Below are 22,969 nucleotides of genomic sequence, written 5' to 3' on the forward strand. Positions count from 1 at the left end.
CACCACACTCTGGCGCCTGTTCGGGTAAACTGAGGGAGAATTTAACATGCTCAATGTACCCAACCAGCAAGTCCTTCGGTCTGTGGGAGAAAACCCACACAGACTGGGGGAGAATATGCAGACTCTGCACAGACAGTGACCCAAGCCGGGTCCCTGGCGCTGTGAGGCAGCAGTGCTAACCACTGTGCCCTACAGAGAGGTGTTGAAAGCTGTTGATTTTACAAGTTATCCATGTTTTCAGAGCGGTCACTTTTTGTCCTGGTTTGAGAAGGATGGAGAGAAGTCTGTTCAATTGTTCAAGTTAAGCTTTCTCCTTTTACTGTTAATAGATTCTTTGCTTTTTTTTATCCTTCTCTCTTGTTAGATTTTTGCTCATTAATAAACTTTCTGAATTCACCATTTAAAGCATTCTTTCTTGCCATTTGGTTAAGTCACTGGAACCTGGTGTGATTTACGGTGAGGGAGGTTTTTGTAAACAAGTGAACCCTATAAATCTTTGTTTAAATAAATCAACGTTTTTACAAATGGAATGCTATCCTTTATTCCGAGGGAAATTGAACACAGGAAAGAGGATGTTATGCTGCAGTTATGATGTGGAGATGCCGACGTTGGACTGGGGTAAACACAGTAAGAAGTTTAACAACATCAGGTTAAAGTCCAACAGGTTTATTTGGTAGCACAAGCCACTAGCTTTCGGAGCGCTGTCCCTTAATCAGGTGAGTGGGAGTTCTGTTCACAAACAGGGCACAGAGACACAAACTCAATTTACAAAATAATGGTTGGAATGCGAGTCTTTACAGGTAATCAAGTCTTAAAGGTACAGACAATGTGAGTGGAGAGAGGGCCAAGCACAGGTTAAAGAGGTGTGTATTGTCTCCAGCCAGGACAGTTGGTGAGATTTTGCAAGCCCAGGCAAGTCGTGGGGGTTACAGATATGAACCCAACATCCCGGTTTAGGCCGTCCTCATGTGTGCGGAACTTGGTTATCAGTTTCTGCTCAGCGATTCTGCGTTGTCGTGTGTCGTGAAGGCCGCCTTGGAGAACGCTTACCCGAAGATCAGAGGCTGAATGCCCGTGACTGCTGAAGTGTTCCTCGACTGGAAGGGAACACTCCTGCCTGGTGATTGCGAGCGGTGTTCATTCATTCGTTGTCGTAGCATCTGCATGGTCTCCCTAATGTACCTGCCTCGGGACAGGAGCAGACTGGAGGACAGCTGATATGGTACCACTAGTCAAGAAGGGAAGTAGGGAAAAAAACAACAAATTACTGGCCAGTGAGTCTAACTTCAGCAATAGGGAAACTATTGGAAAAAATTCTGGGGACAGAATTAATTTCCACTTGGGGAGGTGAGGATTAATCAAGGATGGGCAGCACGGTTTTGGCAAAGAGAGATCATGCCTTACAAATCTGGTTGAATTTTTGAGGAGGTGACTCAGTGTGAGATGAGGGTAGTTAAGTTGATGTAGTCAACATGGACTTCATTCAGGCTTTTGACAAGGTCCCACATGGGAGGCTGACGGAGAAGGTAAAAGCCCATGGGATCCAGGGCAATTTGCCAAACTGGATCCAAAATTGTGTTTGTGACTGGATGCCTGTGCTTAGTGATGTCCCGCAGGGATTGGTGCTGGGTTGCTTGTTGCTTGTAGTGTACATTAATGACCTGGATGTGAATATAGGAGGTATGATAAGTAAGTTTGCAGATGACACAAAAATTGGTGATGTGCTAAAAACTGAGGAGCAAAGCCTTAGATTACAGGACGATATCAACAGGGCGGCACGGAGGCACTGCTGCCTCACAGTGCCAGGGACCCAAGCTCGATTCCCGGCTTGGGTCACCCTCTGTGTGGAGTCTGCACGTTCTCCCCATGTCTGCGTGGGTTTCCTCCAGGTGCTCCGGTTTCCTCCCACAGTCCAAAAGACGTGTTGATTAGGTGCATTGGTCATGCTAAATTCTCCCTCAGTGTACCCAAACAGGCACTGGAGTGTGGCGACTCAGGGATTTTCACAGTAACTTCACTGCAGTGTTAATGTAAGCCTACTTGTGACACTAGTAAATAAACCTTCAAACTTTAGTTAGATGGGCAGAACAGTGGCAAGTGGAATTCAACCCTGAAAAGTTTAAGTAATTAATTTTTGGAGGACTAGCAAGGTAACGGAATGCACAATGAATGGTCAGATCCTAGGAAGTACAGAGGATCAGAGGGACCATAGATCTTTGAAGACAGGAGGACAGTTACATAAGGTGGTTGAGAAGGCACATGGGATACTTGCCTTTATTAACCGAGGCATTCAACATAAGGGCAGGGAGGTTATGATGGAGCTTAATAAAACACTGGATAGGCCACAGCTGGAGTACTGTGTGCAGTTCTGGTCGCCTCACCGAGAGGAAGGATGTAATTGCACTGGAGAAGGTGCAGAGGAGATTCCCCAGGGCGTTGGCTGGGCTGGAGTGTTTCAGCTATCAAGAGAAATTGGATAGGCTGGCGTTTTTTTCTTGGAGCAGGGAAGAGTGAGAGGGACCTGCTTGAAGTGTATAAAATTCTGAGGGGCACAGATAGGGGGGAGAGGAAGGAACTTTTCTCTTTAGTAGAGAGGTCAATAACCAGGGGCCTGGATTTAAGTTCAGGGGCAGGAGGTTTATAGGAGATGTGAGGGAAAGCTTTTTCACTCAGACGGTGGTGGGAATCTGGAACTCACTGCCTGAAAGGGTGGTAGAGGTGGGAATCATCTTAACATTTAAGAAGAATTTAGATAAACTCTTGAAATGCCATAGCATGCAAGATTACACACCAAGTGTGGAAAATGGGATTCGAATAGAACGGTGCTTGATGGCCGGTGCAAACACGATGGGCCGAAGGGCCTCGTTCCATGCTGTAAAACTCTATGATCACCCACATTGGCAGCAAGTTCAATATCATCATCAGTCACAACCCCCCTGTATCTTCACTAACTGAAACAATCCAGTTAAAACATTCTTAGTCGAGGAAAGTAGCCATATTTCTGTTATTTCTCCTGCATGGAGATTTTCAGCTCTCTGTGTCCAGGACAGGAAGCAGTGAGCATGGATCTGTCAATCAGCCTCAATCAGCACCTTCAGGAGAATTGGGAGGGTGAATATTAGATACAGCAGAGTGAGAATGGAGGGAGAGTGTGTGGGATGGAGTTCACAGTTTTTGGGGAATGAGAGAGGAAAGAATGTTCCATGGAAACTAGAATTGTCTGTTCTGAATTTCTATCCTGTACTGACTGTGATGAATTTTGTAAATTGTTTTTACAGGATATTAGAAGAGGAATCACACCGATAAATCTTAACGATCACATCTCGATCTGACAGAGTCACTCGATTCCTTGGATACTAAATATCCTCAGCCTCTGAATGGGAAGGAGAAATGTTTGACCGGTCTGTCCACTGCAAGATTTTAAGCAGCAGTGTGACTGGAAAAACACCGGGACACAAACACACACCCGAGTGAGAGTGTTCCAGTGCACTGACAGTGGAAAAAGCTTTAACCAGTTACACAGCCTGAAAATACATTGCAGCATTCACAACAGGGAGAGACCATACCGTGTTCTCTGTGTGGACAAGACTTCAAATGATTGACCTGCAGTGATACAAGGAGACCGAAAATTTGGAAAAACCGTGGAAATGTGAGGACTGTGGGAAGAGATACAAAGCGCCCTCTCTACTGGAAGCTCATCGGCGCAGCCACACTGGGGAGAGGCCGTTCACCTGCTGGGTGTGTGGGAAGGGATTCACTGATTCATCCACTCTGCAGAGCCACACTGGTGAGAGTGCATTCACCTGCTGTCAGTGTGGGAAGGGATTTACTCGGATATCAAGCCTGCAGACACACCAGCGAGTTCACACTGGGGAGAGGCCATTCACCTGCTCTGCATGTGGGCAAAGATTCACTCAGTTATCTCATCTGCGGGCACACCAGCGGGTTCACATTGGGGAGAGACCATTCACTTGCTCTCAGTGTGGGAAAGGATTCACTCAACTGGACAGCCTGCAGACACACCAGCGAGTTCACACTGGGGAGAGGCCATACAGCTGCTCTCAGTGTGGGAAGGGGTTCATTCATTTATCAAACCTGCGGACACACCAGCGAGTTCACACGGGGGAGAGACCATTCACCTGCTCTCAGTGTGGAAAGGGATTAACTCAGTTATCTAATCTGCGGAGACACCAGTGAGTTCACTCTGGGGAGAGGCCGTTCACCTGCCCCGTGTGTGGGAAGGGATTCACTCGGTTATCCACCCTGCAATCACACCAGCGAGTTCACACCGGGAAGAGACTGCTCATCTGCTCTCAGTGTGGGAAGGGATTCTGTGATTCATCCACCCTGCTGAGACACCAACAAGTTCACTAGTGAATATGGGGATTAGATTCTGCTGTTATTGTTTCTGCTCTCAATTACATCCAGGACTGCATTTTGTTCATTCTTGGTCAATGGTGAGGGTTGGAAGGTTTCTTTCTGCTGGACTGGCCGGTCTCATGACTTTGCCTCCAGTGAGCTGATGGTCTTTGAGTCGTGTTGCGAATACCTGGTTTTAAATTTCACAAGGATCACAGAGTGACCGGGTGTGAGGAAGTTCAGAGATATTTAGTCAGCATTTCTGTTTGAAACCCCCCCAAATTCCCATCCAATTTCCTTTGTAATTGTTTATAGTCTCCACTTCCCCCACCCTTGTAGACAGCGAGTTCCAGCTCATTACCATTCGCTGCATCAAAATATTCTTCCTCATATCTCCCCCCTGCATCTCTGACCCAAAACCTTCAATCTATGTCCCCCTCGTCCTTGTTCCATCAGCGAATGGGAACAGCTTTTCTTTGTCCACCTTATCTAAACCTGTCAGAATCTTGTCCACCTCTATCAAATCTCCCCTCAACCTCCTTTGCTCCAAGGGGAACAACCCCAGCCTGACATCGACAATAAAGAACAAACTAACAGAATATGTTAATCCCTGAAATCAAATGTGGGAGGTCGAATTTCTGTTTTAAAGATATTGTGAATATATTGTCCTGGACAATAAAGGAATTTGAATAACTCACCTTGGGCGTGGGTGAAATGTGTTATGATCCAGGTCAGAAAACCCCAGGTCACTGTATTAGCCCAGGCTCAAAATAAACAAGATGCCCATTATATTGCTTCATTATATTCATAGAATAGAATCCCAACAGTACAGAAGGAGGCCATTCAGCCTATCGAGCCTGCACTGACAATATTCCCAGCCTTTCTCCGTAACCCCACCTGTTTACCCTGCTAATCCCCCAGAAACTAGGGTCAATTTAGCATGGCCAATCAACCCAACCCACACATCTTTGGACTGTGGGAGGAAACCGGAGCATCCGGAGGAAACTCACGCAGACACAGGGAGAATGTGCAAACTCCACACAGTGACCCAAGCCAGGAATCAAACCTGGATCCCTGGTGCTGTGAGGCAGCAGTGCTAACCACTGTGCCGCCGTGCCACCATATTGTTCTTTGTATTAGCGGAGTTGTAAATCAGTGAAGGCCATGGGTCATGAACTTTGTTTTAAAGAAATCTACATTTGAAAGCCCGGCCATTGCATGAAATATCAGACAATAACGGGAAGATAAGAAAGACAGACACTCACTTTGATCCATTCGTCAGCACATCTGAGAGTTAAGAATGTGTGACATGATGTTGGGACACCGGAGTGAGTGTGCAGATGTGATTTGTTACATGTGAAAAATAGCAAGCCTAAATTCACGGTGAGATAGAGTGAAGAGCGGGTCCCAAACACACACAGCTACTTGAGACACAGCAGGAGATGAAATGGTTAATGTGGCCACGGGATTGAGACAACATTGTGACATCATCAAAGCACTGACCCACACTCCAGAGAGAAACTGAGTTCAAAACAATCAGGATCCAATTAAACACACTGCACATGGACACACAGTGAGGAAAATTAAAGTAAAATGGATAATATTATAGATTGGGACAATTAAGGGCTTGGGGGAAATAATACAGAGTAAGAACTGTCCACAACTTGGATAGGGGTAAAGAGAGAGCTGGAGAATCTTTTACATCCATGCTTGATCTGTTGCTTGAAGCATCTGTCCTTATGTACGAGTAACCTGGAACTCACGGTGCTCTTTCAGAAGAAAAGATCGAGTCGATGTTACCCTCGGTGGGACCAGAACAGAAATGGAAAATAACGGAGTGAAGTTGAGTGAGGGATCAGAGAGAGAGCATGTTTAACAGCTCTCTTGAAAGCCCAGCATGTTAAAGAGCCTGCCAACCCCTCTCACCCACTTTCCCTAAAGTGCATCAATCTCATCAGGAAATGTCCAGAAAAATCAAATATTTTTACTGATAAAAGTTTATTAATGAAACAGAACATGGTTAAAACAAACAGAAAATGACTTGAGGATCAAAGACAGCCAGAGAAAAAGGATGTTCACAATGTTCTGGACACAAATGGTTTCTCTTCAGCTGCTCTGTCCCGTTCCCGCGACTCCCCGCTTTGGACACAGGGACACTGAACCCCGGGGGTCACGTCACCATCAGCCCCAGTCACCCCCTCCCGTGTCCTGATTGATTGGCGGCCCATTTCCCACTCCAGTACCTTCCCATCTCTCTACCAGTGCAGTATCCCAACTGGGGCGCAGGCCCCGTTATTCTCAGCTAAATTCAGCCCTCAGCTCCGTTGCCTGACTGTCACTGACACGAGCAACAGAGAGACAGAAAGGTGCCCCAGGCTCAAATGGGAAGTCGAAACTTGTGTCCCTAAACCAACGTTTCAACATTTGTCAGCCAAATCCATGTTATTTACACTGGGGAGTTTTTATGATGAGATTAATTGAAGTGTTCGGCTCTTCAGCAAGCTCGAGAAGCACTGATTCCAGATTGTTCAATACTTCTGTCTTGAATCACAAAAGCTTCTCACTTTATCCCCTTCCTGAACTGAATTCCATCATCCTGAGCAGCTGTGGGTGTCACCTCTCTGTGTAAACTCCTGCCCCTTTTTATAAGGCTCTCTCATTCCTTATTGTGGGTCAATTCTTTAATGGGTTGAGGATCGCTCTGTGATGTAGTGAGTGTTTATCCGGTCAATCAATGTTTCTGATGTCAGTCGGAACGTCCATCGTTACTTTTCACCTGTTTCTTACTCTGTGTTTTATAAAAATAAAGTTTATAAACTTTTACAGAATGGTCAGCTTTAAGGTTTCTGTAGTTGGTGATGAGGTCATCCAAAGGTCAAAGCCTTTCTCTTTTCTCCTTCCTGTTTAACTCAGGGGTTGTGTGGAATATTCCATTCAGGGGGAGGTGGTGGGAATGTCTCTGGCCGAGTAATGCAGAGACCCAGCAAAGGATCTGGGGACAGGCAGCTGGTGGGATTTGAATTCAGTGAATCAATCTGGAATTATATAAAGTTAGTCTCAGAAACGGTGACCATGAAACTTTCATCGATTGTTGTAAAAACCTGTCCAGTTCACCCTATTAATGCTCCCTATTAGGGAAGGAAATCTGCCATCTTTACCCGGTCTGGCCTACATGTGAATCCAGACCCACACAGCGATGTGGGTGACTCTTAACTGTCCCACTGAAATGGCCGAGCAAGTCACTCCGTTCAGGGGCAATTAGGAGCTGAGCAACGTGTGCTGGGGCTTTGCCAGCAGTGTCCACATCCCAGGAAAGAATAAAGAATATTCCACGGAAAGTGATGGGTGATTTGAAATGAATTGAAAGTCGGTCAGGAGGTGCTCGTATCGTCCAGAGCTGCTTTTCAATGGATCCTCCTGTTTAAAATAAAAACACATCAGTGTGCCCCTTTCCCAGACACAGTTGACCTTGGAATATCACAATGCTGTTTTTAAACATTCCTTTGTTAAAGAATCAGTCATTTAGAATTGTGAAACAGACAGAAATTGAATGTTCCCTTTTTCTTGGGATCCTCCTGTGCCTGGCACCGGTGTCCTGAACAAGGTTATTAACATTCTCTGTGTTAAAGGTTCCTCCTGGTTCTTGCTGTCTGTTGTGTCCTTTGTCACAGTCTGTACCAGGACATTTCTATTGAAAGGTTGTTAAGAAATTCCAGTGAATTCCAGCCCCTTGTGTAACGTTCCATTTGGTGTGCGTCAGATTCAGAGATGTCCACGTGTGTGTGAAAAGGGTTCTGGGTCAGGGTTTTAACCCTTCTTTCCCCGTTAGTAACAATGAGCCCTGTATTCAATTCTAAAGTATAAAGTCCTCATTAGATATCAATTCTACCTGTTATCTACATTTCACCAACCAGTCTATATTTTCATCACAGGACTGCAGTGGGAGCACCGTCAACATCTTACTAACTGGATCGATTTTATCGAGGAGATGACGAAGGTGATCGATGAGGGTAGAGCAGTGGATGTTGTGTACATGGATTTTAGTGAGGCTTTCGACAAGGTCCCTCACGGTCGGCTCATCCAGAAGATTAAGATGCATGGGATTCACGGTGACTTGGCCGCTTGGATTCAGAATTGACTTGCCCATAGAAGTCAGAGATTAGTGGTGGAGCGTGTTTTTCTGGCTAGAGGTCCGTGACTAGTGGTGTCCTGCAGGGATCCGTACTGGGACCTGCGCTATTTGTGACATATATAAATGACTTGGATGAAAACGTGGATGGGTGGGTTAGTAAGCTTGCAGACGACACAAAGCTAGATGGAGTTGTAGATAGTGTAGAAGGTTGTGAAAGGTTACAGTGGGATGTAGATCAGCTGCAGATATGAGCGGAGAAATGGCAGATGGATTTTAATCCAGACAAGTGTGAGGTGCTGCACTTTGGAAGATCAACTATTAAGGATAAGTATACAGTTAATGTACAGGGGGAATCTTGGGAATCAAGAAAGTTCAAAGGAGATGTGAGGGGTAAGTGTTTTTACACAGAGTGGTAGGTGTCTGGAATGCGCTGCCAGGGATGGTGGTGGAGGCAGATACGATAGGGGCGTTTAAGGGGGTTTTAAATAAGCTCATGAATATGCAAGGAATAGAGGAATATGGACCAAGGGCAGGCAGAAAGGAATAGTTTAATTTGGCATCATGTTCGACACAACATGGTGGGCTGAAGGGTCTGTTCCTGTGCTGTACTGTTCTACGTTCTATTTGTGATCTCCATTTAGAAAAAGGAAATAGAGGCACTGGAGAAGGGGCAAGAAAGATTCACAAGAGTAATCCCAGAACTGTAATCACTTGTGAACTCACTGGTGTTTCACCAAGTTTGCTGACTGAGTGAATCCCTCCCAGTCAGAGCAGGTGACCAGCCTCTGCCTGGTGTGAACTCACTGGTGGGACATTAGTTCCCGAGAGCTTTTGAAGCCACGCCCACATTTAAAGGGTCTCCCCTGGGTGTGATGATGTTGTGTCTGGGCAGGCTGGATAACTGAGTAAATCCTTTCGCACACACCGAGCAGGTGAATGGTTTCTCCCCGGTGTGAACTCACTGGTGTTTCAGCAGTGTTGATGATATTCTAAACCTCCTTGAACAGTGAGAGCAGCTGAACGGCCTCTCCCCGGTGTGAATATGCTCGGGATTATCAGTTCCTGAAAGCTTCTGAAGCCGGCCTCTCAGGCAGAGCATTTAAAGGGGCTCTCCTTGGAGTGAGTGGCTTTGTGTCTCAGCAAGATGGATGAATGAGTGAATCCCTTCCCACACACAGAGCAGGTGAATGGCCTCTCCCCAGTGTGAACTCGCTGGTGTCTTTGCAGGCTGGATGACAGAGTGAATCCCTTCCCACACTGAGAGCAGATGAATGGCCTCTCCCCAGTGTGGCTGCGCCGATGAGCATCCAGCAGAGATGGAGATCTGTACCTCTTCCCACAGTCCGCACATTTCCATGGTTTCTCCATGATGCAGGTGTCCTTGCCTCTGTCTTATTTGGACAATCAGTTAAAGCCTCGTCCACACACAGAACACGGGTACAGTCTCTCCCCACTGTGAATGGTGTGATATTTATTCAGGCAGTGTAACTGGTTAAAGCCCTTTAACCACTGGTTAAAACCAGTGTAACTGGTTAAACCGCACCGACCTCCTCAGACGACAAACACGGGACACAGTGGACAGAGTACCCTTCGTCGTCCAGTACTTCCCCGGAGTGGAGAAGCTACGGCATCTCCTCCGGAGCCTTCAACATGTCATTGATGAAGATGAACATCTCGCCAAGGCCATCCCCACACCCCCACTTCTTGCCTTCAAACAACCACGCAACCTCAAACAGACCATTGTCCGCAGCAAAGTACCCAGCCTTCAGGAGAACAGTGACCATGACACCACACAACCCTGCCACAGCAACCTCTGCAAGACGTGCCAGATCATCGACACAGATGCCATCATCTCACGTGAGAACACCATCTACCAGGTACACGGTACATACTCTTGCAACTCGGCCAACGTTGTCTACCTGATACGCTGCAGGAAAGGATGTCCCGAGGCATGGTACATTGGGGAAACCATGCAGACGCTACGACAACGGATGAATGAACACCGCTCAACCATCACCAGGCAAGACTGTTCTCTTCCTGTGGGGGGGGGGCACTTCAGCAGTCACGGGCATTCAGCCTTGGATCTTCAGGTAAGCGTTCTCCAAGGCGGCCTTCACGACACACGACAGCGCAGAGTCACTGAGCAGAAACTGATAGCCAAGTTTCGCACAAATGAGGACGGCCTAAACCGGGATGTTGGATTTATGTCACATTATCACTAACCCCCACAGCTTGCCCCTGGTCTTGCATAATCTCACCAGCTGTTCTGTCTGGAGACAATACACATCTCTTTAACCTGTGTTTAATGTTCCCTCCAACCACATTATCTGTACCTTTTAAGACCTGGCTGGCTGTAGAGATTTTCATTCTAATTAGTATTCTGTAACTTGATTTATGTGTCTGTGCACTGTTGGAGAACAGAGACCACTCCATCTGATGAAGGAACAGCAAGCTCCGAAAGCTTATGGTATTTGCTACCAAATAAACCTGTTGGACTTTAACCTGGTGTTGTGAGACTTCTAACTGTGCTTACCCCAGTCCAACGCCGGCATCTCCACATCCTGTCCTGGACACAGAGAGCTGGAAATCTCCATGCAGGCTGCCAGACAGATATATGTCTATATGACTGGACCAAAAATATCTGAAATGTACAGACTGGGCTCACTTCCTTTCCCTTCAGTGGCTAAGGGCAGACAAGTCACCAGGACCCAATGAACTGCACGCTAGGCTTTTAATGGAGGTTGCTGAAGTGATTGTGGAGAATTTTGTTGAAATTTTTCGTAACTCGCTAGATTCTGGGAGAGTATCAGAAGATTGGCAATCAGCCAATGTGATTCCCTTGGTCAAAAAAGGAGAAGGCAGAAGGCAGGGAACTATAGGTCAGTTAATTTAACATCTATTATTGGCAAGACGCTGGAGTCAATAATCAAAGAGCAAATAGAAAATCATTTAGGAAAGCTGAATATCATCAAACCTCGTCAACATGGTTCTATGAAAGATAAATCATGTTTGACAAATTTGCTTGAATTGTTTGAGGATGTAAGGAGGAGGGTAGATTGAGAGAAATCTGTACTTGTAGTTTATTTAAAAAGGGCGCCATGGCAGCACAGTGATTAGCACTGCTGCTTCACAGTGCCAGGGACCCGGGTTCAATCCCGGCCTTGGGTGACAGTCTGTGTGGTGTATGCGCATTCTCTCCATGTCTGTGTGGATTTCTGAGTACTCCAGGTTCTTCCCACAGTCCAAAGATGTGCGGGTTAGATTGATTGGCCGTGCTAAATTGCCCCTTTGTGTCCCAATAGATGTAGATTAGGTAGATTAGTGGGGTGAAAATGTAGGGCTACAGGGATAGGGCCTGGGAAAGATGAATCAAGAGTTGGGGAAGATGCAATAAAGTCACCCCTCTGTCTTCAAAACCTGGCAAATGGAGTTTAAAGTGGGGAAGTGTGAGGTCATGTATTTCAGTCAGAGGAATCAACAGGATGATTATCTAAATAGAGAGAGGCTGCCGGTGAGTGAAGTACAGCGGGATCTTGGTGTTCTTGTGCATGAATCACAAAAAGCTAGCAGGCAGGTCCCACATGAGGTAAGAAGGAAAATGGCATTTTGGCTTTTATTGCAAAGGGGTTGGAGTTTAAAAACAGGGAAGTTTTGTTGCAACTGTACAGTGTGTTGGTGATGCCTCACCTGGAATAGTGCATACAGTTTTGATCCCCTTCCCTAAACAAGGATATAGTAATATTGGACGTAGTCCGAAAGGAAATTCACCAGGCTAATTCCTGGATGGGAGGGTTGTCCTCTCAAGAGGGAGTAAATTGTCAAGGTCTGTGTTCCTTGAAGTTTTGAAGACAAAGGGGTTATTGAAACATATAAGATCCTGAGGGGGCTTGACAGGGTAGATGGTGAGATATTTTCAGGAGTGGGAGAGTCTCAAACAAAATAAATACCTCATTGAATGTTTTTACGGCAAATATAGATACATCTTTGAACAGTAAAGGAATTAAGGATTATGGTGAGTGGGCAGGTAAGTGGGGCTGAGTCCACAAAAAGATCAGCCGTGGTCTTATTGAATGGCGGAGCAGGCTCGAGGGGCCAGATGGCCGACTCCTGCTCCTAGTTCTTATGTTCTTATAAACACTGATTCCAGATTGTTCAATACTTCTACACTGAATCCCTCTGCTTTCCTTCTCCCATATGTACTCAATGATGTACGAATCATGATACCCTAACTAAACTAAAACTAAAACCTTCTGACTCAACTAGGGATGGGTAATAAATGCTGGCCAGCCAGCGACGCTCATGTCCCATGAATGAATAAAAGAAATCACAGAATTGTTTTGATTTAAAGTTGAGACCTCATCCACACACAGAACACGAGTAGAGTCTCTCCCGCTGTGAATACTGTAATATTTTTTCAGGCTGTATAACTAGTTAAAGCTCTTTCCACAGTCAGTGCACTGGAACACTCTCATTCGAGTATGTGTGTGTCTCGGTGATTTGCCACTCACATTGATGTTTAAAACTTTCTGAAGCAAACGGTACAGAGAAACATTTCTTCTTCTGGATTCAAAGGCCAATGATAATCAGATCCCGATGAATTGAGTGAGGACGGGACGTCTGGTTTGAGATTTCTGTCTGTAAATGCTCATCTCCTGATATCCTGCAAAAGAAGTTTACAAAAGTAATCACTCAGTACAAGATAGAAATTCAGAACAGATAATTCTAGTTTCTAAGGAACATTCTTTCCCCTCTCATTCCACAAAGGCTGTAAATCTCCATCCCACACACTCTCCCTCCATTCTCACTCTGCTGTATCTAATATTCACCCTCCCAATTCTCCTGAAGGTGCTGATTGAGGCTGATTGACAGATCCATGCTCACTGCTTCCTGTCAATCTTTTCGGTAAAACAATTAAACTAAATCAAATCAACTGAGGGACAAATAAACATTCTGTTAAATCTTTTTGGCAAAACAATTAAACTTGAAATAAATCACTAACTATTCTGTTAATCTTTTTGGCAAAACAAGTGGACCAAATTAAATTAAATGAGGGACAGATCAAAATGGGCAGACCTCAAAAAGAAGGGAATCGCCTGTCCTGGACACAGAGAGCTGGAAATCTCCATGCAGGCGGCCAGACAGATATATGTCTATATGACTGGAGTAACAATGTGTGGAATGTACAGACTGGATTCACTTCCTTTCCCTTCAGTTGCTGCAAGTCCCCAATTTCCCCCAGAATGAGAAAAGAAATGGAAAGGGGGAAACATTGATTTCCTCCCAGATGTTGTCCAGAGGAGGGAGTTTCACTCTGAAGCTCATTGGACAAATTCCGCACGGTGACGTCACAACGGAGCCCTGCCTGAATCAGCCAATAGGCATCGGTCTGCTCCGCGATGACGTCCTGGGGTTCCAGTCCGCCGGCTCGGCGAGCGGACGCGGGAGCCCCGCCCCCACCCATTGTTCCCCTCCCCATGCACTTCCTCGAGCCAAGGTTTCCAGGCAACCGACTGGCGGCTCCGGCCAGAGCGAGAAGCCGCTCGATGATCTCCCCCAGCCGGCCCGGGACTGCGCATGTCCAAGGGAGAGTGGAAGCTGCGCATGTGCGGAGGGCTGCCCGCCCCTTCCCACCAGCACGCTGAGGCATTGACCAATGGGAAGAGTTGGAGGACCGGAAGTACCTTTCTCCTGCAGCCAACCAGAGCCCCCCATTTTCTGAATGCGGAAACTGCACAAAGCGGCTGCTGTTCTCTCTCTGAATGAAGATTGAGTACAGACAGACTCAAACTTCCTTCTGTCTCCCACATCTGTGAGTAAAACACTTTCTTTTCTCCCCCTTTCCATTTCTTTTCTCATTCTGGGGGAAATTGGGGACTTGCAGCAACTGAAGGGAAAGAAAGTGAATCCAGGGAGGCTGCAGACTCTGGAAAGGTTGGCCCAGGTCTCTGTCTTTCTGACTGAAAGACATTGACATCCTTTGCTCCCTCAGCTTGGCACATTTATTTGTTTGGCTAAAAGGATGGTCTCTTTCCGAATGTTCACAATTAAAGGGCTGGTTTCCCCAGGAGATGGCTGACATTTAAGAGAACAATAAATTAAGAGAGGACAGAGATATGCCTAGTGTTGTTACATTGTAGATTTGATATATTATTTATGGTTCTGTAACAAAGTACATTTATTATTATTTCTCCTCTTGTAATGTAGCACTGAAGCTATGTTATATATTTCCACTCATCGAGTCATTACAGCGCAGAAGGAGTCCATTCAGTAACTCAATCTGAATCAGTAAGTTTACGGACAACACAAAATTGGCAGGACTTGCAGATAGTGAGGAGCATTGTCAGAAGCTACAGAAGGATATAGATAGGCTGGAAATTTGGGCAAAGAAATGGCAGATGGAATTCAATCCTGATAAATGCGAAGTGATGCATTTTGGTAGAAATAATGTAGGGGGGAGCTATGCGATAAATGGCAGAACCATAAAGGGTGTAGATACGCAGAGGGACCTGGGTGTGCAAGTCCACAGATCCTTGAAGGTGACGTCACAGGTAGAGAAGGCGGTGAAGAAGGCATTTGGCATGCTTGCCTTTATAGGACGGGGCATAGAGTATAAAAGTTGGGGTCTGATGTTGCAGATGTATAGAACGTAGGTTTGGCCGCATTTGGAATACTGCATCCAGTTCTGGTCGCCACACTACCAGAAGGACGTGGAGGCTTTGGAGAGAGTACAGAGGAGGTTTACCAGGATGTTGCCTGGTATGGAGGGGCTTAGTTATGAGGAGAGATTGGGTAAACTGGGGTTGTTCTCCCTGGAAAGATGGAGGATGAGGGGAGACTTAATAGAGGTGTATAAGATTATGAAAGACATAGATAGGGTGAACGGTGGGAAGCTTTTCCCCAGGTCGGTGGTGACGTTCACGAGGGGTCATAGGTTCAAGGTGAAGGGGGGGAGGATATCAGAAGGACATATTTTACACAGAGGGTGGTGGGGGCCTGGAATGCGCTGCCAGGCAAGGTGGTGGAGGCGGACACACTGGGAACGTTTAAGACTTATCTAGACAGCCACATGAATGGAGTGGGAATGGAGGGATACAAAAGAATGGTCTAGTTTGGACCAGGGAGGGCTTGGAGGGCCGAAGGGCCTGTTCCTGTGCTGTATTGTTCTTTGTTCTTTGTTCAAATCCATGCCGACTCTCTGTCGAACAATCCAGTCAGTCCCATTCCCCTTCTATATTCCCTTTCCCCTCAAGTTTATTTCCTTCATGAGCCCATCTAATTTCTGAAATATATTAAAGGGGACAGTAAACTAATATCGGACAGAGACGTGTCTGATGTTTTTTTATTCATCCTTGGGACACGGGCATTGCCGGCTGGGCCAGCATTTATTGCCCATCCTTAATTGCCCTTGAACTGAGTGGCTCACTCGGCCATTTCGGAGGATGGTTGAGAGTCAACCACATTGCTGTGGCTCTGGAGTCACATGTAGGCCAGACTGGGTAAGGACGGCAGATTTCCTTCCCTAAAGCACATTAATGAACCAGATGGGTTTTTTGGTCAATCGACAATGGTTTCATGGTCATCAGTAGATTCTTAATTCCAGATTTTGTTTTTAAATTCAAATTCCACCATCTGCCGTGGCAGGATTCGAACCCGGGTCCCCAGAACATTCGCTGAGTTTCTGGATTAATAGTCTAGTGATAATACCACGAGGCTTTCAGCTCCCCTGTTGTTATATGGTACAGATTAGATATATTATTTATAGCTCTGTAATAAAATACACTTATTATATCTGGCTGTGTAATTTTGGACTGCAGCTATATTATATATTTCCAACAATCACTTCCCTCAGAGAATTGTTAATATCTAGATTTCTCTTCCACAGGGGCCAGTGGAGGGATTGAATATATTCAAGGATGAGTTAGACAGTTTTTGAATGACAAGGGAGTCAATAATTATTGGGAACAGGCTGGAAAATGGAGAGAAAGCTCAGATGAGGAAGGATTTCTTCACTCAAGGATGTGGTGATGTTTTGGATTCTCTACCCCAGAGGACTATAGAGCCTCAGTCATCAAGAATTTTCAAGAGAGGGATTGATAGGTTTCTAGATATTGAAGATATCGATGGATATGGGGGACAGTGTGGGGAAAATAATGCAGAGGTAGATCAACCAATAATCTCAATGAATGGTTGAGCAGACTCGATGGGCCGAATGCTGACTGCAGCTCCTATTTGTTCTGATTTCTGTGCTGGACAGGAAGCAGTGAGCATGGATCTGTCAATCAGCCTGAATTAGCACCTTCAGGAGAATTGGGGGGGTGAATATTAGATACAGCAGAGTGAGAATGGAGGGAGAGTGTGTGGGATGGAGATTCACAGCTTTTGGGGAATGGGAGAGGAAAGAATGTTCATTAGAATCATAGAATTGCTGCATCTTATCAACCGTCCCTGAGCTTTCACAATGATCCCACTTCTGAGGACACCCTTATCTCTGACTTGTCTGTACTGCTGGCAGTCTCACAAAGCAGCTGCCTGTGTGCTGATACGGGAGGCCCTGCTCGGCAAGTTTAATGCTCCATGACTGTGTCTTTAATGAATGCTCCATAAACTAGAAATGTAGATTCGAATTTCGATCGTATTCTGAATTGTGATGTTTTTTCTAAATTGACTTACAGGATATTAGACAAGGAGAAATCAGGCAGAAATCTTCAACATCACATCGAGATCTGACAGAGTGACTCGACTTCTTGGGACCTGAATATCATCGTCCTTTGAATCGAACAGGAGAAAAGATTGTTTGGCCTCTTGGCTTCAAAAGATTGTAAACATCACTGTGACTAGAAATGCAGTGAGATACACACACCCGAGTGAGAGTGTTCCAGTGCACTGAGTGTGGAAAGAGCTTTAACCAGTTACACAGCCTGAAAATACATCACAGCATTCACAGCGGGGAGAGACTGTACCCGTGTTCTGTGTGAGATTTAACTGATTGTTTAACCTGGAGAGTCACAAGGACACCCGCACCATGGAGAAACCATGGAAATGTGGGGACTGTGGGAAGAGATACAGGTTCCCAAATGAGCTGGAAATTCATCAACGCATTCACACTGGGGAGAAACCATTCACCTGCTTTGTGTGTGGGGAGGGTTTCACTCAGTCATTCAGCTTGCAGAAACACAAGGTCACTCACACTCAGGAGAGACCCTTTAAATGCTCTGACTGTGGGAGCGGATTCAAAAGCTCTCGGGAACTGATGGGCCACCAGCGCATTCACACTGAGGAGAGACCGTTCAGCTGCTCTCACTGCACAAAGAGGTTTAGAACATCATCCGGTCTGCGGAGACACCAGCGAGTTCACACTGGGGAGAGGCCATTCACCTGCTCGGTGTGTGGGAAGGGATTCACTCATTCATCCCACCTGCACAGACACAATTTCACTCACACCAATGAGAGACCCTTTAAATGCTCTGACTGTGGGAGTGGTTTCAGAAGCTCTGGAGAACTGCTGAAACACCAGCGCATTCACACTGAGGAGAGACCGTTCAGCTGCTCTCAGTGCTCAAAGAGATTTAGAACGTCATCCGACCTGCAGAGACACCAGCGAGTTCACACCGAGGAGAGACCGTTCACCTGCTCTGTGTGTGGGAAGGGTTTCACTCAGTCATCCCACCTGCAGAGGCACAATTTCACTCACACCAATGAGAGACCGTTTAAATGCTCTGTGTGTGGGAAGGGATTCACTCAATTCTCCCACCTGCTGACACACAAAGTCACTCACACCCAGGAGAGACCCTTTAAATGCTCTGACTGTGGGAGTGGTTTCAAAAGCTCTGGAGGGCTGATGTCCCACCAGCGCATTCACACTGAGGAGAGACCGTTCAGCTGCTCTCACTGCACAAAGAGGTTTAGAACATCATCCGACCTGCGGAAACACCAGCGAGTTCACACTGGGGAGAGACCATTCACCTGCTCTGTGTGTGGGAAGGGATTCACTGTTTCATCGAACCTGCGCGCACACAATCTCACTCACACCAATGAGAGACCGTTTAAATGCTCTGACTGTGGGAGCGGATTCAAAAGCTCTCAGGATCTGGTGTCCCACCAGCGCACTCACACTGAGGAGAGACCGTTCAGCTGCTCTCACTGCTCAAAGAGGTTTAAATGGTCATCCAGCCTGCGGATACACCAGCGAGTTCACACTGGGGAGAGGCCATTCACCTGCTCTGTGTGTGGGAAGGGATTCACTCATTCATCCACCTTGCTGAGACACAAAGCCACTCACTCCAAGGAGAGCCCTTTAAATGTTCTGCCTGAGAGGCCGGCTTCAGAAGCTTTCAGGAACTGATGATCCCGAGCATATTCACACCGGGGAGAGGCCGTTCAGCTGCTCTCACTGTTCAAGGAGGTTTAGAATATCATCAACACTGCTGAAACACCAGTGAGTTCACACCGGGGAGAAACCATTCACCTGCTCGGTGTGTGCGAAAGGATTTACTCAGTTATCCAGCCTGCCCAGACACAACATCATCACACCCAGGAGAGACCCTTTAAATGTGGGCGCGGCTTCAAAAGCTCTCGGGAACTAATGTCCCACCAGTGAGTTCACACCAGGCAGAGGCTGGTCACCTGCTCTGACTGGGAAGGGATTCACTCAGTCAGCAAACTTGGTGAAACACCAGTGAGTTCACAAGTGATTACAGTTCTGGGATTATTCTTGTGAATCTTTCTTGCCCCTTCTCCAGTGCCTCTATTTCCTTTTTCTAAATGGAGATCACAAATAGAACGTAGAACAGTACAGCACAGGAACAGACCCTTCAGCCCACCATGTTGTGTCGAACATGATGCCAAATTAAACTATTCCTTTCTGCCTGCCCTTGGTCCATATTCCTCTATTCCTTGCATATTCATGAGCTTATTTAAAACCCCCTTAAACGCCCCTATCGTATCTGCCTCCACCACCACTCCTAGCAGCGCATTCCCGACACCTACCACTCTGTGTAAAAAACCTTACCTCTCACATCTCCTTTGAACTTTCTTGATTCCCAAGATCCCTCTGTACATTAACTGTATACTTATCCTTAATATTTGATCTCCCAAAGTGCAGCACCTCACACTTGTCTGGATTAAAATCCATCTGCCATTTCTCCGCTCATATCTGTAGCTGATCTACATCCCACTGTATCCTTTGACAACCTTCTACACTATCTACAACTCCATCTAGCTTTGTGTCGTCTGCAAGCTTACTAACCCACCCATCCACGTTTTCATCCAAGTCATTTATATATGTCACAAATAGCGCAGGTCCCAGTACGGATCCCTGCAGAACACCACTAGTCACGGACCTCTAGCCAGAAAAACACCCTCCACCACTACTCCCTGACTTCTATGGGCAAGTCAATTCTGAATCCAAGCGGCCAAGTCACCGTGAATCCCATGCATCTTAATCTTCTGGATGAGCCGACCGTGAGGGACCTTGTCGAAAGCCTTACTAAAATCCATGTACACAACATCCACTGCTCTACCCTCATCGATCACCTTCGTCATCTCCTCGATAAAATCGATCAAGTCAGTAAGATGTTGACGGTGCTCCCACTGCAGTCCTGTGATGAAAATATAGACTGGTTGGTGAAATGTAGATAACAGGTAGAATTGATATCTAATGAGGACTTTAGACTTTAGAATTGAATACAGGGCTCATTGTTACTAACGGGGAAAGAAGGGTTAAAGCCCTTACCCAGAACCCTTTTCACACACACGTGGACATCTCTGAATCTGACGCACACCAAATGGAACGTTACACAAGGGGCTGGAATTCACTGGAATTTCTTAACAACCTTTCAATAGAAATGTCCTGGTACCGACTGTGACAAAGGACACAACAGACAGCAAGAACCAGGAGGAACCTTTAACCCAGAGAATGTTAATAACCTTGTTCAGGACACCGGTGCCAGGCACAGGAGGATCCCAGGAAAAACGGAACATTTAATTTCTGTCTGTTTCACAATTCTAAATGTCTGATTCTTTAACAAAGGAATGTTTAAAAACGGCATTGTGATATTCCGAGGTCAACTGTGTCTGGGAAAGGGACACACTGATGTGTTTTTATTTTAAACAGGAGGCTCCATTGAAAAGCAGCTCTGGACGATACGAGCACCTCCTGACCGACTTTCAATTCATTTCAAATCACCCATCACTTTCCGTGGAATATTCTTTATTCTTTCCTGGGATGTGGACACTGCTGGCAAAGCCCCAGCACACGTTGCTCAGCTCCTAATTGCCCCTGAACGGAGTGACTTGCTCAGCCATTTCAGAGGGGCAGTTAAGAGTCACCCACATCGCTGTGTGGGTCTGGATTCACATGTAGGCCAGACCGGGTAAGGATGGCAGATTTCCTTCCCGAATAGGGAGCATTAGTAGGGTGAACCGGATGGATTTTTAAAACAATCGATGATAGTTTCATGGTCACTGTTACTGAGACGAACTTTATATAATTCCAGAATGATTCACTGAATTCAAATCCCACCGGCTGCCTGTCCCCAGATCCTTTGCTGGTTCTCTGCATTACTCGGCCAGCGACATTCCCACCACCTCCCCCTGAATGGAATATTCCACACAACCCCTTCGTTAAATGGGAAGGAGAAAAGAGAGAGGCTTTGACCTTTGGATGACCTCATCACCAACTACAGAAACCTTACAGCTGACCATTCTGTAAAAATTTTAAAACTTTATTTTTATAAAACACAGAGTAAGAAACAGGTGAAAAGTAACGATGGACGTTGTGACTGACATCAGAAACATTGATTGACCGGATAAACACTCACTGCATCATAGAGCGATCCTCAACCATTGAAGAATTGACCCACAATAAGGAATGAGAGAGCCTTATAAAAAGGGGCAGGAGTTTACACAGAGAGGTGACACCCACAGCTGCTCAGGATGATGGAATTCAGTTCAGGAAGGGGATAAAGTGAGAAGCTTTTGTGATTCAAGGCAGAAGTATTGAACAATCTGGAATCAGTGCTTCTCGAGTTTGCTGACGAGCCGAACACTTCAATTAATCTCATCATAAAAACTCCCAGTGTAAATAACATGGATTTGACTGACAAATGTTGAAGTGTTGGTTTAGAGCCACAAGTTTCAACTTCCCATTTGAGCCTGGGGTACCTTTTTGTCTCTCTATTGCTCGTGTCAATGACAGCCAGGCGACGGAGCTGAGGGCAGCATTTAGCTGAGAATAATGGGGCCTGCGCCCCAGTTGGGAAACTGCCCTGGGCGTCGCACTAATAGAGAGACAGGAAGGTGCTGGAGAACTGACTGGGAAATGGGCCTCCAACCAATCAGGGCACCGGAGGAGGTGACCAGGGCTGATGGTGACCCCCCAGGGTTCAGTGTCCCTGTGTCCAAAGCGGGGTGTCACAGGAACAGGGGACAGAGGAGCTGAAGAAACACGATTTGTGTCCAGAACATTGTGAACATCCCTTTACTCTGGTTGTCTTTGATCCTCAAGTCATTTTCTGTTTGTTTTAACCATGTTCTGTTTCATTAATAAACTTTTATCAGTAAAAATATTTGATTGTTCTGGACTTTTCCTGATGAGATTGATGCACTTTAGGGAAAGCGGGTGAGAGGGGTTGGCAGGCTCTTGAACAGAAAGTGAGTCCCTCTAAGGTAATTGGCAAAGGAGCCAGAGGGGGAGATGGGATTTTATTTTTGACACAGCGATGTTAGAAAATGGGGTTCAGGGAGTCAATTAACCCTTTCTCCCCTTTTCCCAAACTCTGAAATGATTCCCAGTGATAACCCTTATTGGTGACAGTGGTTAGATTTTATTCAGGATCAATAAGAGCTGACACAGGCTAATGTCTGAGCAGTCGTATCAAAGTGCAGCAGCATTACCATTACACTCTGGGTAGAAGCAGCATCTCCACGGAAATGCTCCCTGCTCTGCCCCAGATGCCATGGCACCAGTCAATGCAAAATGTAAAACCTCGACTAATCTCTGTGCTCGGGGAATCCCTTCTTATACTTTTTTACATCACAAAGACTATGGAGACTGATTTTACCCAATCATTGCCCGGCTAACATTTGAACGGACCAATTACAAAACGTGTCATTGAACCATCTGTACCCGCACAAGCCACGTCAAACTCTCAAACAATTGTCTTCCCACGCTCCGTCCCTGGTACAGGGAGTCAGCATTCCCATGGCAAGCAGTGAAAACATGGTGGCCTTGACACCCAGGTGTCATCCAGGATTCAAGGCACTCCTGTTTTCTCTGTCCTCTGGGAGCTGTTTATCTCCCTGCTCCCACACAGCAAGTCGTCTGTTCTCAGCTCTGCTGGATTTCTGCTGAAGTTTGGCCCCTTTTACACCTTTCAGATCAATAAAACATTTGGTTAATGACCCAAACCACAATTTCCCATCCTGTCACCTGTCAACCATCCTTACCCAGAGCGTAATCACAACAGGAATAAAAACAGG

General features: G+C 46.1%; 1 protein-coding gene across 1 annotated transcript in view; it reads left to right on the forward strand.

Moving 5' to 3' along the window:
• Nucleotides 1-22,969, forward strand: part of LOC144487878 (uncharacterized) — a 91,289-nt gene that overhangs the window by 11,240 nt on the left and 57,080 nt on the right. Inside the window, 2 exon segments of the mRNA XM_078205925.1 lie at nucleotides 3,795-3,917; nucleotides 17,981-18,500. Of these exon segments, the coding sequence (XP_078062051.1) occupies nucleotides 3,795-3,917; nucleotides 17,981-18,500 (643 nt within the window).

The sequence above is a fragment of the Mustelus asterias genome, unplaced genomic scaffold (assembly GCF_964213995.1).
Source record: "Mustelus asterias unplaced genomic scaffold, sMusAst1.hap1.1 HAP1_SCAFFOLD_1093, whole genome shotgun sequence".
NCBI classification, from domain to species: domain Eukaryota; kingdom Metazoa; phylum Chordata; class Chondrichthyes; order Carcharhiniformes; family Triakidae; genus Mustelus; species Mustelus asterias.